At 33.8% G+C, this 20,072-nt stretch overlaps 1 protein-coding gene across 1 annotated transcript in view; it reads right to left on the bottom strand.

Annotated features, from left to right (window-relative positions):
* Positions 1-9,799: 9,799 nt before the first annotated feature.
* PDE3B (phosphodiesterase 3B) overlaps positions 9,800-20,072 on the bottom strand; it is an 88,954-nt gene continuing 78,681 nt past the window's right edge. The window contains exons 10-16 of the mRNA XM_059825793.1: positions 19,270-19,381; positions 18,395-18,508; positions 15,546-15,745; positions 13,545-13,748; positions 12,980-13,141; positions 11,323-11,572; positions 9,800-10,980 (exon numbers count right to left, since the gene is read on the bottom strand). Coding sequence (XP_059681776.1) covers positions 10,754-10,980; positions 11,323-11,572; positions 12,980-13,141; positions 13,545-13,748; positions 15,546-15,745; positions 18,395-18,508; positions 19,270-19,381 — 1,269 coding nt within the window. The 3' untranslated portion in view covers positions 9,800-10,753. The remainder of the gene's footprint in view (positions 10,981-11,322; positions 11,573-12,979; positions 13,142-13,544; positions 13,749-15,545; positions 15,746-18,394; positions 18,509-19,269; positions 19,382-20,072) is intronic.

Genomic DNA, 20,072 nt, shown 5'->3' with positions numbered 1-20,072 from the left:
ATGTCTTAGATCTCAACTTCTCTTAATAAGGGAATGATAAAATAGAAACAGGGAAAAAGGAGACGATTATACCTGGTGTTTATGATATAGCATGTATTTTAATGTTATGTACACACTGTCAATTGTGTAATGTTTTAACTGGGAACTAATAGCTGTCCAGAGAATTGGTCATATCATCTGGAAAATGAGAGAAAGTTAAATAAAGAGAAAAATTACAAATAGGGAAGAAAAGAGTAGATTGAAAGTAAAAAGACGATGTGTTCTAATTTTTGCGATTATTTACAAATCATTATGAAGCATGAGTGGTTTATCTGGAAAAATAATTACAGTTCTTTTGATGGCATTTCTGGATTGAATTGGCAGGATTTTTCTAAGTACCAGAAATCACTGTATCTGTAGCAGCCAAAGTGCTGTTTCAGAGTGGAATTTGCAAAGAGCCTGCTTCTTTCATCCTTAAACTAAGTGTATCATAGAACCGTGGTCATTTTTAATTCCGTACAGAATCAGGGTTGGAATGGAGCAAAACTCACTCATGTTCAAGATCTGTAGTGACTTAAGAGCTAAAATATGCCTGGAAGACATGATGTCCCTTGTCCACGGTTTGAGTATCACTGCAGGAAACGTGAACTGAACCTGCAAGGAAAATTGGCTTTTCATTGTGCAAAACCAGTAGTTCCTTCTACTACGAGGATATGCCATTGTATTATGAGTAAAGGGAAATGCGGTGCCCAGGAGCCCTAGAAATCTTTAAAGAGAGCAAAGTGAATATGCTCTCTGTAGACGCAGAATAATTTAGGTTATGTGGGACCAGGATCTGGCATTAGCTGAGGGACCTTGCTTAAACAGCCCTGCAGATCCATGGCAATGCCACCTTTAGCCTGCAGGTGGCTGGACAACAGCTGGTAAATTTTCAGGTATTTTGTTGAGGATAGCTGTCACCACAGGGACTGCACAGGATGATTTGTTGTGCCCTGACTTTATGCTGCAGGAATTTAAAATAGTCCCTGTTCAGTGGTATTCAGCATCTCTCTCCAATGTTCCTTGCCCATAACTAGACTCAAACAGAGCTTGAGGTGAAGCCATGGATCTTTCTGCATTTGTTCTGGTGATCTCTTCTTAAGCATCATCATTGTGCAGCTAAGTTTCCAATACAAGATCACTCTATTTTCTAGCAATGTTGCAGAAGTTATAAAATTGTAATTCTGAAAAGAATTCAGTTGATTTACATTTATTTCATACACTCACACTACAATCTATTAATTTCACAAAATATGTTTTTGACCTCCTGTGGGCCAGATCCAATGTCAATAGAAGGAAGGTCTTTCCTTCTGGACTCTGGCCTTTTTGGACGCGTCCAAATATAAAGTCATGTCTATGAGCCAATGACACAGAAAACAGGCATAGGATGAGGGAAATCTATATTGAAAAGCTGTAATTCTGAAAGAGATTGGGATTCATAGTGTTGACTTGTGTTGACAGAATATTGAGTGAGGATAGAATCATAGAATTATAGAATCATTTAGGTTGGAAAAGACCTTTAAGGTCATTGAGTCCAACCATTGACAGATACAGAAGCTATATATGTATTTGGTGCTGGCACAAGCATTCCTTGAATACTGTGTCCTGTTCTGTTGTCTATAACTGAAGGAGCATTTAAAAAATACTGGTAGTGTTCCTATAAAACTGTAAAAATGACTAAGAACATGTTTATACTATATATTCTGGATTGTTGCAAGGTACTTCTACTGATTTATGAGCTGACCAAATAGTATGTGATCATATAAGGGCAGCACCATGTCCAAGCTAATATGCTTCCATTTCAGAACGATTTATTATTTCAGACTTGGTGACACACTGGCACTGTTAGAAAGTTTTTGGATCAGTTGGAGGCTCAAGCATGTCTCCAGAATTTACACCACAGAAATGTACTGTAGAACACACTGGCTAGTGACACAGTCAAGACAATTCATTTGCTTGGTTTGCCAAACACATGATTAAGTGACTTCATTACAGTCTACAGCTATCTAAACAGAGAACAACAGGTTGATAAAAGATCTTTTCAGTAAGTAGACAAGAATATAAATAGAAGTCAAGGTGAAGTATCTTTAAACTAGGAACAAGGTGAATACTTTGACCAGCTTTAGATGAAGAATCAGGTATATAACTAGCAGCGAGAATAGTTATTTCTGGATTGTTACAGAAATTTTAAAATCAGTTACCAGACCTTTCTTCTGTGCTCTGGTTCTAATTTGCACTGTCTTCAGCATAAGATGTAAACTACACGAGTTTACAGTAGTCCCTCCTGTCTCAATCATCAGCTTACAAAATTTACTATTCTCTCTGAACTCCAAACCTCTGCTAGCTGTTCAAGTGTTAAAGCAGCCTCAGCTCACATAGCAAGCAGCTCTTTTCTTGATTTAGTATGTTGTTCTGCTACACCATTAGATTCTGAATCTAATTCTGATTCAGGCTGTCTCAATAGTGAAAATAAACTATTAATCTGCATTTTTTTAGCCTGAATTGAGCCTAGTGGTTTGTATGAGCGCTAGCAAGTAGATGAGGCAGATTATGTTGTTAAGATAGCATATTCAGCTGAAAAGTAACAAGTTCTGAGAAAACACCATAAAAGATAATCAAATCACTTTGAAAAAGGTGTGAAAATAAGATTATGTAAACTTTGCAACAATGCATTGAATAGGAAAATATAAGGATTAAGGATAAACAGGGGGGAAAAAAATCATAAGTGTGAAGATGCCAGGTCAGAATTTATCTTTGGGTGAGATAGGTGGAATGATGAAAACACAAGATAACACAGCCAAGTACAGTGGACTATTCAGTAACAGTTTGAAAGGTAAAGTCTCAGTATAAATTGGTCTGTGAAGGTACAGACATGCTTTTTCATAGCGGCTAGATGTCTGAGGTGGTTTTTTGGCATTGGGCCTCATAATTCAAACCCTTTTTCTAATCAAGATCAAATTAAACTTCAGTTCTGGAAATATTATGCCGTATTCTGTCCTTTCATACAATACAATTTGAGGATCAGCAGATTCTTCCATTTCTAGATTATCCCTTTAGATATTTTTGAAGGCTGTCAACTATCTAGATGTCAATGTGATTAGAATTGGGCAGAACCCATACTCAGAGTGGTCATTTCTTAGGAAGAGTGCCAGACTTCAGGAGACATTACGTTTGTTACATTCTTCTGAATAAGTAATATTCCAAATAGATTAAATCCATTAAAATAATGGAGCATATCAGGAATGTGCAATCTAATCCAATAGTTTACTATTACCGCAGCAGATGGCTGCTTGCCTAAAATTTTACATGTGATATATACCAGCCTATAGTAAGATACCAGAAAACAATATACTTTCTATTTATTCCCTTGCTGGTTTCAAGTGCTGACTTCCTTTTCTACGCTAATACTAGAAATCTTAAAAGAAATAGTTTTAATTTGTATAAACTATGACTTATCAGAAGCATGAAAAAATATTACATATAAAAAAATATGAGCTTTTTATGTTACAGTTAATTTGTTAGGATGCTTACCCACATTAGTCCCACCATTAGCATCTAGACAACAGGGTCCACGCTGTACGCTCCATGGACACTCTTATACACTCACTAAAATGAGGGAATAAAGGATGGCTCAATTGTTGTTCAGGTCCTTGGCTAATGAAAGTTAGGTAATAGAATCACTATGGATAACACATCTTAATTCCAGTTATTCTCAGGTAATTAAGTTTCCTTTCTCCACACGCATCCTTGTTTCAAGAGTCCAAATGCCCTTTTGGTTCTCTTCAACTTGCACAATAAGCTCCCTTAAAATAATAATGCTGGTGAACATGCACCACAGCAGAATTTTATAAACCTAATTTTTCCAGGAAAAACATAGGTGCTTATGACCCTTCTTGTGCCTATATAGGTTAGGAAGTTAATTTAATTGCTCTTTTCTGGAAGCATAAAAGTTGCTTTTTAAAGCCCCTTCAAAGCATCTTCACATCTTGTTCCATTGTACTTTATGTTGTATAAAGACATACTGTTTCTCTGTCAAAGAATATACAGTCTAAACTGTCACAGTATAGAGGGAAATGCAACATACCTTAATATTGCATTTACTTCATTACAAATTGTACATAGAGTCTATAGAATATTCAAGTTCTTCATGTCATAATGAGTGTCATGATTATATATTTGAAGAGACTGTAAGAATAATTCATTCTTGATGAAAATCGGTGCTAAGAGCTAAAATTTATCTGAAAATCCCTACTTGCTTAAACTAATCCTCTTTGTAAGTATATTAATTACATCATCTTCAAAAGCATCTAACACCTCCCAATGTCTTAAGTATGCACTTTCTTAAGGTCTAGAGAGGACCATATAGCTTGACAAATATCTAAAATATAATAAGCTTTAGCAAAATAACTTTAGGCAGTAATTTTTTTAAACATTTTGGCTCCTGCATTTCCATTTATTCATAAGCTGACAACTAGACAGAATCTGAACTCTGGCTGAGCTTCAAATTTTGTCTGTTTTTTCAGAAGAATTCTAGCTTTCTCTCTCAACAAGTAAAAAGACTGTTTCTGGTGGGAGATGCATTACCAGTTAAATACTCAGTAAATGAAAAGCATTTACTATTCATTGAAATAGAGATTCGGTTGATACACCCAATTCCTGTTGCTTGAGTGTTATTATATGACTATTTTCTATCATTGTGCGCATTTACTTATTGGCAATTAAAGTGATCCATATCAGATCTCATCTCTGGTCCTAGTATTTAAAAAAATAGGTCCACAAAGGATCTCAGTAAGTTATGCAGTTCACTCATCTGACCCAGTAATACATTTTTCTGAAAGCTGTTTTTCCAACTTTTTTTTTTTTTTCAAAGACTTCCTTAATACTCTAGGGCAATCTATTTCAGTGAGTCACAGCTCTCTCAATTCTTATACAATTAGCCATGTTGAGCCTGAATCTTCCTTCTTGGAATCTAAAGCTGTTACTTCTTGTCCTAAACACTATGAACAGTGAAAGCATTATTCTGATGACTTTGCTCTTTGAAGCAGCCTTATTATTTAAAACCTTAGAATACCATACTTAAGTCTCATTTTCTCTAGACTCAGAAAAATCTCTTGAATTCATTTTATCTTTCTCCTCTTTAGGCCACATCTTCCATATGTCTGTCAGACTTACTGGTCTGTACTGCAATTCTGCAATCTGTCTAATGGACAGATATTTTTCCTGGGATGTGACATCTGGAATTAGAAACAGTATTTTGGTAATGCCTTATTTATGATGAATAGAGCAAAATGATTACAAACCCATTCTCAAAGATAAATAGGAGGGCTTCTTCATTCACTTCTTTGACTGAGGGAAAGCTTAGTTAATATAAGACTCAGATAAATTGGCAATACCACAGAGATTAATAAATGGATGAACATCATGATAAAAGAAAGAGAGGCATACTAAGTCCATTTGAATGACCACATATAGGAGCAAGTTTTCACATCTAACTGACAAAGGTGACAAAGCCTGCAGTCTGCTCCCCACGTGCAATAAGTAATGTCAAGTTTACCCTTTGGATTTTTGGTATAATACTTATATTTTAAGCTAAGCATTAGTATTTTTCATTTTACTTGCATATTAAAAAAAAAAGACTTTGATCTCATTCAAGGTGCAAAGGGTTCTGCTGATCTGGAGAGATGAGTCAGAAGTGACTCATCACCTGTTTTTTGGCAAGATATTTAGAACATGGACAAATCACAAGGTGAATGGTAGGAATCATTTGAAACACTATGCTCTCTCACCATTATTTAAAGGCTTTATTGGTTTAATGTTACACATTTCTATTTTTCTGAAACCTCATAGATAAATCAGAAGGCAGAAGGTTTCTCCTCTGTATACGATTTTTACTCTCTTCACTTAGATTTCACAGATGGTAACATTCTGCCGGGTAATACAGCCTGCGCAGTAGAACCTATCATAGACACCAGTTGCTATCACCTGTGATCTCGAAGTACAGAAACCAAAAGAAGACTCACGGTGTACAGATTCCAAAAGAAACCTTCTGGTCAAATATTTCTGATTGTGTTGTGCCCTTTTTAAAGGGTGTCTGTAGTGTCACATAAGACCAAATAAGTGTCAATCACATTAAGCATCCATTATTCAGTATCCTGACTGTATCACAACAATAGCATTTAAAGTCAGCCAATTTCTGGACAGATGTTTCAATCTCAGTACCAACGGAAAACAGTTTCTTCTTTACTGGAACCACTTTCTATAGCTTAATACTATTATTAACAAAACAAGCAATTGCTAGTTACTCTACTTCTTTTTTTTTTTTTACAGTATTGCAAATTACAGAAATGAGACTAACCAGCAGTATTATTTCAAGTCTAAGCTAGAAATGTGTTAGAGAGAGTAACAAATGGACAACAAAACCATCGAGACAGATTGCTCAGTTAGGAGTTATGTATCTATTAGCTGGATCCGTAAGGACGTGGGGGATATACACTATGCCAGGAGGGTCACTGCCAACTAGAAACTCAAAGTGCACTGGAATGTTTATCCTATAGCTGCTTAGTTGATAAGCTTTCTTTCCTTTTTTCTCTGAAATACATGTTATTCTTTCTTATTTAGCAGAGGACAAAATACTAATTGCTTATGGCCCTATTAAATTAAGATCAGATAGGGACCAGTTAACAGTTGTATTCTTTTGCCAGTTTCATCACTGAGAATCTGCAGTATGATTCTTACAGAAAGTTAAAGGCTTACTTCAGAAGATATCGAAAATTCTTCATTACAAAAATGAAAGCAATTCATTACCTCATTTGCCTTAACACAAACATGAAGAAGTATGTTGTCCAGAAACACAATTCTGAAGAAAGCTGGAGGAAAAAAAGCAAAATAAAACACTGCCTTGATCATACTTTTTGTACCTCATTTAATCAACTTCATATATTTTTTTTTCTCATCTAATCTTTATTGGCCACAGAAAAATTAATTTTCTTAAACTTGCATCACAACTTAAGTTATTATAATTGTACCATTATTAGTAGTACAATTTAATTTTCATTTCTATTTTCATTCCATTTCTAACAATCCAAACATTCTGACTTACCAAAGATATCCTGTTTCTGTATTCTTCTGAAGACAATGAACTGGCTTGAAACAATAAACAGTGTCTCTCTTCTGAATAAGAATGTATCTTTTGTGTGTGTGTGTATGCCATCCTTATGCCTCCTTTCTAATTCTCATCACCTAAGCTAATTCCGTCCTTTTACTCCAAAACATGTCTCTCAGACTGGGATTCCTGATCTCGCACTCACCAGCCTATGAGACACTTCCAATTCTGCACCTCTCACACCTTCTTGAATGTTTTTTGGACAAAAGGGAAAGAACTGTCCTGTGAATGTTAGTGCTACACACTGGATTACCTCAAATTCTGTGTATACTTTTAGAGGAACCAGAAGCCCAGCCTCAACTATGCCTGCCCAGGAGGAAGCACCAAAGCTAAAAGCGAGCTCTTGAATTCTGCTAACTCCTTTTGCTGATTCACCTGCCACTGGTTGTGGTTAATTGAACGCAAGTAGTACAGAGAAGAAACGGTTCTATGCACAGAGCAAATCAGGTCTTGCACGAACTTTGTTAATTTGGACTTACCTTAAGTAATGTTACACCAGTCCTTTCATTTTGACTCTTAGGCTCACCATCTAACTTTGTCACGGAGGAAGAACTCACGGGAGGAGGATCCAAGTAGTTAATTTTGGCTAGTTTAGCACCACCATAACATCCAGAGGTCTCCAGAGGCATGGAGGGAATTGGGTCCTTACAGAAAACTTGGCATACGGTACATACAGAAGTAGACTACACAGGAACAAGTGATCCAACATACATTGTAAAAGAAAGCAGTGAGGAGATGGGAGACTCTTGATAAGAATGGGGCTGAAGATTTTACTTAAACCTGAGAATATTATCCATAAAAGGTATATCTACTAGTAGCAGCAAAAACTTCAGTGTAGGCTAATTTGGCCTACTTCTTGACAAAAAAGAAGTGGTGAGTGTTGCTTTTGGAAGTATTTTAAGTGTGTTCTTTTGTGTGCTTTTCTGTGTTCCTTAGCATCCCTTGGTAGCTTTGAATTGAAGCCTGATCACAGATTTAAATTGGTTGTAATTTCTCAGTGGGTTGTTACCAGAGTAAGAGTGATATGCCTTATATGGAGATATATTATTGTTGACAACAGCTCAATCAACATTCAAATGACCCTCCATTACCATTTTTGAAAGATGAAGACACCTTCAGTTACAGCTCCATCCACTTCTGCAAACATGCCCTGAACTGACCTTTGATGACATTTGTACATTCTTTTCCCGTTGCTCTCAGAGTAACAATTAGTCACATATTATATATTCATAAATAACAGACATTTTAGGTGGATTTTGAACACGTTCATAATTAAACATATCTTTGAAGCAAGCTATTGTTAACTTGAAAATACCTAATTGGAAATAAATATTAGCATTATAAACACTGAGGTTTGCTACTTGTTTCTGAATTTAAAAATTGTGTCAGTATTTCGAAAGAGTTTAAGGGAAACCTGAGATAAGAAAGTTGCGGGCAAAGTTGTCATCATATATAAATGCTGCCAATGCTTTAGTAAAAGATAAAATGTTATTTTTACCTTCTTATTCTTTCATTAGTTTTTAATATAATTTTTTTAAAGGAAACTAAATGGAAAACTGTAATGTAAAATAATATAACAGTAACTTTGGACAAGCTCATTTGCATCTTTTTTCAGTCGAAGCAAAATGAAACTAAACAGTATTAACGTGATTTTTTTTAACATACAAACACATAGGCTAAACACAAAATGCTGAGAATACAGCATACTGAAACAAGCATAATTTCTGTAGTCTTCAAATTATCTGTTAAGAAAATATATGAACAACAAATGTGAAATACAAGTGAATGATCAGTAAGTGCCAGCTTCAATAGTGCATCATTTTATTAATGACAGAAATATCTGTTTTTAACACTGCTCATGTTACAAAAAAATGCAGTGATAGTAATAATGGCAGCAAGGGGGATTTGGCACTGAATATATAAAATAGCAAAAGCACGTCTCAGTGGTCTTCTAAATGGATCAACAAAAAGCTTATTAGTGGAAAATAAAAGAGGAATTCCTTTCAGTTATTTAAACTGGCCGATCAAAGAGCAGAATAAAAATTTGTTTGTGTAAAATAGTGCAATACAATTTACACAAGGTTATCTTAAGAATGTTACCTTTTTTCAAGTCAACTGATGTAAATGTAAACACGAATATGCTAAGATATATTTAGTAACTTGCACACGTGTGCATTTGTTTTTATTCAATTCAACTGCACAGCATATAAATGTTTAGTACTAAAAGGTGCACTTTTAAAACTAGCTTTATTTGTGGCTTGCATACATACTTGTAGCCTAATTTATGCTTTTTTTTTTTGTTTTTTAAATTAGACCTAAAATGGTAGTGTTCCTAAAAATACATCTGTGTGGAATGTCTAAGTTTCTTATTTAAAAACTCAACAATCTAAAATGTAATATAGTACAGTGATGTTTATCTTACTATTAGGCGTTACATGAAGTTTTCAAGTTCTGCTTTCCATATGTATAGTTCAGGATGAACATCAAACTTGAAGGCAATATAAGCTAGTCTGTGATGGGAGAAAAGATGTGGGGCACATTAAAATACACTAGCCATTTTGAAACAGTAGTTTATGTTTTTGTTTTGGGTTTTTGTGAAAAAAAAAAAAAAAAGGTCTTTAATTTTCCTAAAGTTTTACATACAAAGAATAAATGAAGTAAGATCTTATTTCCTTAAAATTTAATACCAGAAATCGGTGCAAGATAAAAATCTATGATGTGGTTGACTTGTTTTTAAACAGGAACCTGAGTAAGGGCAGGAAATATAGCATTATGACTAAAAGAATAAAATTCCTTAATAATTGAAGTAGCTGAACAGGTTTTTAATGTTCTACCACAAAACAGCAAGGCAACAGATGATAATGGCCTTGTATTCAATGAATTGTCATGAACACCCACTGCAAACCTAAATATTTTCTGCAAAAATAAAACATCAGATTATGCACAATAATAAAAAGCATCAGAAATAGATGCACCTGGATTTTTTTCTTTTTTAAACCAGAAACATCAGAATTCAGCATTTATGTCACAGTCCTTGAACAGTTGCTCTGAGATGACTACATTAAGCACACTACTGCACTAAGTAGACACCCCACAACAGGCTTGCACTGCAACAGTAACATAGTTTTCATATAGGCACAGACTTTTTCTTATTCATGTTCAAAAACAACATGAAATAAACAACTCAAGACAATATTAGGATCCATCCCACATTTCCTGGTTAGCAAAAAGTTCTTGACACTTTGGTAATTGAAGTCACTGAATGTTTTTAAAAATGGCAGGTACCTCAAAGAAAATAAGAGTTCCATATTCAGCAAGGCAGCATTATATCAGGATATTTTATACCAACTAAGGCATAAAGAACTTTGCATCAGGGTATACAATACTCAACCTTTGAAAAAAGTTTCATATTCCGTGTGGCGAAAGTGCATAGGAGTGGGATTCCACTAGAGTAGAAAGAATCCTCTCACAGTATTAAGGCCTTTCAATTTTATGTGAACTGTGTCAGGCTAAAGTCAGCACAGTGGGAAAAAAAAATAGGCTATCATCATACTGGACACCACTCAAGTTTTCTTAGCCTGTCTGGTCTTCTCCTAGTTGTCGCTCATCTTCTTCATCAGCTTCCTCAATAACCTGAATTTCATCTGCTTGAGGTAAAGATGAGATCTCAGTCAGCAGTTTAGCTCCTTCAGCTTTATTTTTTTCTTCCTCTTCAATCACTTTCTTCCATATTTTGTGATTTTCACTGAGATGGTGTATTAGCTGGCAAAATATTCGTCTACCTTTTTTTCTTTGAGCTTCTGTAAAATTATAAGCATATTTGATTGTTTGAGATTCAAAGTAATTGTATTTTATACATACAAAACCAATGGCACGTTATAAGAGAGATGTAAATTTGAGCAAAAAACATAGATGCTTATTCAGAATATTTAAATAGTGACATGGCAAAGAATAACAATGAGTTTCTGTTTCAAATTGCAAGTCTCCTGGTATTAACAAAAATTTTATTAGAAGAGTAAAATTTATGAAGCAGCATAATCACAAAATCTACAATATTTGTACAATACAATTTCAACCATCATTGCTACATCTGAATCTATTAAATAACAATCATATGCACCAACTTAAATACAGAAACTTACTTAAAATAAGATCATCTTCCATTTCTTCATCATCACTCTCTAACTGTGCTCCATCATCATCATCAGTACTTTCTGCATCCTCCTCCTCTTCATCAACCCATTGCCCTGGAAGCAACCCAGCTGCATTATAGGAATTACAAAGAGGGCCAACTATGTGAGTGATGAAAGATTCTTGCAGTTTTGCAAGCTGTGGAGAAGTACGATCCATGAAGGGGCTTATAGGTAATCCAAGACTTGCTTCTTCATCACCCTGAAAAAGAAATGAAAAAAAATAAATTAGCAGAACTTCTCACAAAACTGACTTTTTTTATTTTAAAGATTACTTTTAAGGAACCAAGTAAACATCACATGGATTTTATCTTTTTACTAGAGGCAATAATAGTATAGACTAAGTGAATGAAAATGTAATTAGGCCAATTTAAAATAAAGACACATTATGGCTCAGACTTGCATAGCCCATAATCCTCCATTCAGTTTTGCTGTGAGATACCCTTAGGCATAGATGGAGACTTCTGCTGGAACTGCTATTCCTCTGCCTTTAAGGGATAGCTTCAGGGTAAGCAGAGATTTGACTTCAATTGCTGAGCTGATGAACAGAGAAAATGGGAAACTAATCAGCTAGACTAAATGGCTTCCCTCAAAAGTCATAGAAGAATGAAATGAAGTACAACATCCAGAATAAAGTGGTTTCGTTTGGGGATTTTTCCCCATTTTATAAATTGGAGAAGAAAAAATTCAACAGTTGCTCATACACAATTCTGAGTTTTAATCACTTATCTCAGCATTTCTGTGGACTTGATAGTTTTACGAAAAAGTTCTTCCTAAAGGAGCAACTTAGAATACTAAGGTCTTACAGTATGTGTAAGCACTTCAGATTATTATTGCTATTGCTTAAATCTCCCAAGTGATTTTGTTGTTTACTTTTACCTTCCTAGTTTGAAAAAATATTTTTCAATTCTTGGTTGTTGTCTCGTAAATAGTTAACTCCTCAGAAAGTTGACGACAGAAAAACAACAGAGTAGAAATGTAGAATACATTTTGGGGGCCTTACAGAAGTTGTAAATGTAAAAATAGGCAACAAATTTGCAGACTTTTTTCCAGTTAATCTTGATTGGATTATTTATCAAAGTTCTGCTGTAAAAATCTTATTTACATTTTAATACTGTTAGGTACTAATGTGTATTTTTAATATTTAATTTTGAAAGTTTTGAAGTATCTTCTGTCCTTGCACTAAGAGTTAGCTGAACATACATTTCCAGTCTTGTGGATTCTATACATATTCTTTGATCTGGAAACATACCAGTGAACTTAACTCCTCAAAATGGAAGAAGTTATTTTGGTTTATGAGCATCATCCTAAAAAAAAAACCAAACCAAACCAAAACCAAAAGAAAATAAACTAATATCTGAAAAAAGGTGAACATTGGCAGGGAGATTGTTTTTAAGCTTCTAACACAATTGATAGGAAGTAGAAGATTATGTTAGTATGCTACCTATAAAAATAAATTTTTAGTATTCAGAGAGAGAGAAGATGGAAATACCTTACCTGAAGATTTAACACAAGGAATAATGTTTAATTTTGTTATACATTTAGTAACGCAAAGAATTGATCATCTGCCTGTCATTAAAAAAAAGTAAATTACACTTTCCATACCCACCTGTTCATAAAACTCATTAACAATGCCTTCTGTCCATTTCAGATGCAGCTCTCTAACCTTTGCTGGGCCATTAATATCTGCCAGTTTGATGCATATTTGACAGGCCAGTAGGCGATCATTTTCATTGCTCCATTCTATACCATGACTGTTGATATCATTGACCTGGGTTGAGCACAAACATTTTTAAAAATTAAGTTAAAACCATTCATCAATTTATTTTTTTTTCCCCCCAGGCTTTACAGAACAAACACTTGCATTAATTTTTCTATGGTTTTTTTTTGGTCTTATATAGTTAAAAGAAAAAAAAAGTCATTTACTATCTCTCAGAAGATGGAAATGTGAGATATGATTGACGTCTCACATCTACTAGGCTTATTAGGCAATCTACAAAACAATGTACAATTGGTTTGTACAAAGGAAATACTCTATTTGCATTTTTTAGTAACTTAAATTTAAATAATATAAAACATTAAATGCAAGTTATTAATACAAACAACTACTGAATAGCAACACTAACATCAGTATATCATGAGCAGCTCAGTGCAGACACTAAAAAGTAACAAACCTTGGCATTAAATTCTGCAAGAAAATCAAAATGCTTCTTGAGATCAGTGGCAAGGATTGCTTCAATCACTAAGAAACGAAAACGCTTGAATTCTACATGATCAAGATTTGATAAAAAGTTGTATTCTGGTCGTGATAAGAAAAGATTCCAGGCAGAAGCAGCATGGTGATTTTCTAAGACTGATCTGTCATTGTAGAGAACAGCCTACCAATAAAAAGTAAAAAATAAAATAAGAGAGAATCATAAATGACAGAGTAAAGACTTAAAATTATAATTAAACATTCTGAAGCTTAGGGACTAGTCAGAAACAAGTCTTAATTTAAAAAAAAAAAAACAACTATTGGAAATTACGTTTTGCCTTCTAGTTTTAAGGGTTAAAGTGAAACAAAAATGGCAGATGAGAAAAAAAAACCACAAACAATTAGCAAAGTTTTTTCTTTCCTTAAAATTCCTTAATGATGTCTTAGTGACATCTACATTCACACTGCAGGCACACATACACAAACCACTTAAAATGTAGACTTTGCACTCTTGGCCATATGTGTAAAGCACACACTCTGACATAATAAAAAAAACCCACAACACACAAACAAAAAAACCCAAACCAAATCCCAGATCTAAGCATATGCTTTTAATTCCTCTTAATTCCAGTATTGTTTAAAAAAAACACAAAAAAGGACTCCAAGAACTGTGGTTAATGTGAAATGGTGTGGAGTATCGCTAGTTTTCAGTGTGCTATGTTTAACACTGATGAATACATTTTAACTGCAAGTGAGTTAACTAAAATAGTAAAACAGTAGTAAATTTTACTCACAACTCCCATGTTTATACAAAACATCCTAAAAAATAATTAATTGAATACAGATAAAATAGGACCTGAAAAAAATTCTTTGGAAAACTGTAAAAATAATCTTTATGTTTTGAGGAAAGGAACAGATCATTAACAAAATGAATGTGTATATTTTTGAAAATTGGAGATGAATGTCTGTGTTTGTTTTTATTCTTCCTTGTATACTGTTTTCAGCAGAAATACATAACTGCTTATATCCTAAACTTTTTTTGCAATGAGGAATTGTTGAAAACTGACTAGAATGTTCACTTTTAAAGTCTCCATCTCCTGACAAGTTGTATTGGTTTCTGATTTACTATTATTATTTTTGTTGTTGTTGATGTTGTCATTATTATTTTAGCTTCTTATCTCTAACTTATTAAGAGAGGTCAAAATAGCCATCACAAGTATTCTTCCTCAGATAATATTCCACTCTTTAGATAAAAATATTTCGCCATGCAGTTTAGGCATCTTTTCTTCAGTGCTTTTCGTTCCAATTCTTCCCTGCCCCACCTTTTTTTTTTTCTCCTATCTGCTATCTTAGCTTTACGCTCCTTTACCTCTTTTGTCTTAGCCTTTTAGACCCTGAAGAGCATAGCATCTCCTTTCTTTCTAGTCTCTGTTCTAACAACAAAGTTGAATATGGGAGCTAAAAGCAAGGATGCCATGCTGATTTCTTCTTATGTTACTCAATTTCCCTTAAAGTAATGGCTATTTACCATAAAGGACTAATTTGAAATACAGAGATTAGGCAATGCAGTTAATTGGACTATTAGAGGAACCTGTGTTTTAACGTAATTGCAGATACCACTATGATTTCAGAGGACTCCCAAAATGTAAGATAGCCATGAACTAGCTGCTTAGAGCAGTCCTAGGGCCACCTCTCTACGGAATAATCTTTTACTGTAACCTGCACTGATTTACATTATTATTTTCAATTTTGTAAATTGAAATTTATTTTTACACATACACAACCAATACGTACAAAACACATTGGAATTTATCAGAAAAAGAAAAAAGTATTACACAAGTCAAGTACAAATTAATTTCCCTGTTTCTTAAGTTGGGCAAATGTTCCTAAACAGGCTACAGTAGGCATATAGAAGAGAAAAATTTTCATTATTCTGATTTCAGATACAGACAAATAACTTTCTGATTAAAGAATTTCTTACCTGAGGTGCATTTGTAGCCACTAGAAAAGCATTTGTACGACCAGGATGATCATAATCGTGCATAGCAGCTGCTACATATAAAGCCATCAATTCCAAAGCAGGAATGTTTGATGCCAGACAACCATAACTGTCATCAGCAATAGAACAACTTTTTGAAGAAATATAGCTGACTTGAACAGGGGCAATACCACTGGCTTCATCTAAGAAAATTGAAAATACAAAAATAAAATCTTTTTTAGAGCATTATTTCATTCATATTTTTAATAGATTTTAAATGACTCAGCCAGATACCATTGCAAACATCATCTTAATATAGTCATCCTTGTAATTGTGAAGCTGAATAATTGGCAAAGAAAGACTTATACTTTAAAAAAAAAAAAAAAGGTCATACTATTGTTCATAGATAAACCAGCAATTTTGAAGAAAAGTTGAAATGCCAGTAAGTTGTAAATTTGTCATGGCCACATGTGTTGTCCAAAAAGGGTAGATGCAGTCTTACAAATACATGAAAAGCTTCAGCTGTTTCATGACATTACACAAGGTGGGCAAAATCCTACAGGACATTGTGGAGCCTGTAAGAAGTGTCCCCAAACTGGAAAGTGGAATGTTCCTGTTCTAAAACCAATTCTTTACCTAATACTACATACAGATATACCTCAGGATCCATTTTTTTCAGACAAGATTTGCCATTACAATGCTGAGGGATAATTATCATTCACACAAATAAAGGAGACTTTCAGAAGAGCTTTGAACAGTCATAGCCAGGAGAAAGAAATATTTTTAATTCACCACAGTCAGCGCTCACTCTTGCCATACAATTTTTGAAAAAGAAATGTAGACTTCACAGTTTTGGCAATATGTGTGGGGCACGTATCCACACTTACTGCCCTCATCAGAAGAAGAGAGGAAGGAAGAAAAGATTTGCTTTGGTCCTTGAAACTGTACAGTGCCTTAGAAGACATAAAACAGAGGAAGTCACTCTCTGCAGCTACAGTTCACTCGTGCTGCAGAAGGCTGGTTTAGAGGAATGTTTCAGCAAGCAGAGAAGGCAATCTAGTGGAACAAGGCATAGTGGCCATCTAGTCTGTGTCTTTTGATTGTAGTAGAGATGTCATTTAGATTAGAAAGCAACCATAACAATCTAAGCTTTTCATTATTAAAATGCACTTGTAGGTATTTGTTCCATGGGGAAGAATGAAAAGAAGGAGAAAAACTAACAAAAATATACCTCTCAGAGTCCAAACTACAGATCTTGGAAAATCCACATGGATACCAATGGTTACATATTACTGTTAATGTTACTCTGTCATTTCTTTGCCAACTCCTTACTGTCATGCTGCGAAAGAACTCCTGCTGTTACGCAGACCTGGAATTTCACTCCCTTCTTAAAATGGCAGCACTAAAAAAAGAGCATTCTACAGTTTCTCTCCAACCTCAATAAGGCCAAGAAAGGATCAGTTAGCATATCCCTTAGTATTTCTATAATTTGCCCATTTCTTGAACTTGCAGACCTATAGGAAAAGCTCGGGGGACAGTGGAAACTACTGTAAAAGCAACTAAACCCATTAAGTTAGAAATACTTGCGTGACAAGGAGATTCACAGTTTTATCCTCCTCTTTCACCTGGATAAAGTGACTACTTTTAAAAAAAAAAAAAAAGCAACAGTACATATTTTGTCACTGCATAATAAAAAGGGGCTCTTTTGCCTTAATAGAATAAGCGAGGATTAAAAATCCTAGTAACTTTTATACTGGAAGAGTTCCAAAGCAATAAGAGTATAATTTCTTATTTTAATTTTACTTTTTTGTAAAGGGAAGCAAAAGGATTTTTATTATTTTTCTTTCCTCCAATCAAGTTTCCAGTCACAACCCTTTTAACACTTAGAGAAAGAAAATGCAATAGGGTGCAATCAGTGGATATGGACAAACTTGAAAAAAAAGAAAGGTGACAGCAGAGGGGCTAATTAGTAAGGAAGAAATAACATATACTGTATGATGTTCTGTACAGTTCACAAATTATTTCTTAGAATCACAGCCCTTTAAAAGTCGCATGACTTGCATCTTGTCTTTTTTTACTGCACATATAAAACAGAGTTCTTGGAGAGTGCTTGATTTCCTCATTTTATTTTTCTTAAATGCATACATTTTAGTATAAAAGTGTATCTTCAGAATAATTGTACTTTACTTACAGTATATATTTTAGTAAAAAATACAAAGCTAAAATAGTTAATTCCATGAAGTCACATACAACACAAAAGCAAGCTTCATTAGAACTAATGTCATACAAAATTTGAATTTCAAGTCCGTATTTCTCTTTGAGGGATGCTTTTATGCAGTTATTGTTAGGGTAGTCACTTCAATGCCTGAATGTCTGCGTGTGATACCTAATACAGAATTCTGAAATACTCATTTTTACACTAAAACCATTAAGGAGAACTTCAATTAAGTTAAATACTTTGACTTTAGTATTTTTTTCTTTGGTCTATTTAATTTCCCAATAAAGTTAAGAAATATTAGTCTAGTGTATTTCAAATGCTAAAAATATGCTGACTGTAGCAGTATACAGAGGTTTCATTCAGCACAGAAAATTTATTAAGTGAATCTATATTCTCGGCTAACAAACTAACCCCTACTCATCTAATAATTTTTCTAAAAACCTACTGCATGATATTTCTGAATGGTGTGTACTAACATTGTGATACTTCTACTGCTGTATATTAAAATACAAAAAAATATTTGAGTGATAAGAATAATAAGATATTTTCTTCCAGAGTAATTTGGTTTACCTATTGTAGTTTCACTTAAACATTCTTAGAGCAAAAGAAAACAATAACCTATGTGAATACATACCCATATCACTTTCTACTATATGCTCATTATGAATTTGCTGAAATCCAGGAATGGGCCGTGTTGTCAGATACCAAACTGCATGAAGAACATCTGTGGCATGTATACGATTGTGATCTGAAAATTGTCAAAATATAATCAAAAATATTATCTGAAATATAATCAAAAGGAACAAACAGAAAAAATAAGAAATATAATGTACCAAATTTATTATAAGGGAGATTCTGATTAAATACAAAGGAAAAATTGAATGTAAATTGTTAGTAGAGGCTATATCACTGAACGTTTTTAAGAAACAAGTTAGATAAACATCAAACATCATCTAAGCATACTTCATCTTGCCTGAGAGTCAGGAAGGGATTAAGTAGCCTTTTAAATCAGTGATGGTGAGCCACTAGCATTGCTTCCAATCTGATACCTACAAGCATCTGGGTTTGTGCAAACATCTGTGAAATGGGATGGGGGGGGGTGGTTTTTGTTTTGTTTTGTTTTCCAATAGATTTGGCTGCCCTAAACAGCAAGATGAATAATTACTATCAAAATTCTATATTTTCTTATTATTCTATTACGGGCCTAAACCAAATTTCTGTTGAATCAACAAAAATTCTCCCACTGACTTTAGTACGTTTGATTCACCTACTCATTCAAATTCTTTGAGATTATATTCAACCTACATATTAACAAATTCAATTTTGGAGTCCACCAATTTTTTGCTGCAATTCATTAAATCAGTTTTAAATTCTGACAAATGTACTAATTAAAAATATACTAAGCTCAGACATTGTCTACCTCTGTATTAAACATTAGACTAATACACACACTAAAGGAGATGATACACTAATATAAAAGAAAACCATATGTAATTGGATAGTACTTACAGGGAATATCTCGGTAGCCATTTTCTAGTGCACGGAAGTAATTCATGAATTCTTGGGCTGGGATTTTGAAAATTTCAAACAAACCAGTGTCTTGAAACAAGGTATAAGTTACCTAAATACATATTAAAATTAATTGTAGTCTGAAAAATATGCCTAAGCATACTCTGCTTTTTCAACTCTAAAAATATTCCTGTTGCTGATAGAGATGGAACTTACTGAAATTCCATTAAAGATTATCTGAAAGTTATTGTCATAGAGACATGTTTAATGATTTTTTTGGCAGAAAAACGTGGATTTTTATCATCCTCTCAAATACAGAATAAGAAAAGCTTTTATTTCTTTACTGATAAATTCTATGCACAACTGATTATTTTTAATAATATTCTCCCAAAATTTCCATGATGTTAAAGAACTCATGCTTTATTCCATTAGAGACCTAAAAAGAAGAAATCTATATTCTTACTTATTCAAAAATTCAAATTACTTAACTATAGTAGCAGAGCTATTAATATAAAAAAAAACAGCATTATATTTATTTTTGAGACTTGGGCAAAGAAATCCTATTTCTTTTATTTCTTATGACTTATCTTGGGTATTTTTAACACAGCTAGCTAGTAAATGAAAGAAACATTTCAAAAATGTACTCAGAACACCACACGTCTATACACTGTGCAAATACATTATGGTTTACAAATAGAACTTAGTGACTACAAAGACCTAATACCCCCCAAGACTGCAAATATTAAGAAAGCTTTTCAAAACAAGTCACTGCTACTCATTTTTATCACTTCTTTCCCAGACAC

The sequence above is a fragment of the Gavia stellata genome, chromosome 17, assembly GCF_030936135.1.
Source record: "Gavia stellata isolate bGavSte3 chromosome 17, bGavSte3.hap2, whole genome shotgun sequence".
Classification (NCBI taxonomy): Eukaryota; Metazoa; Chordata; class Aves; order Gaviiformes; family Gaviidae; genus Gavia; species Gavia stellata.
This window is presented reverse-complemented; position numbering and strand designations above follow the sequence as displayed.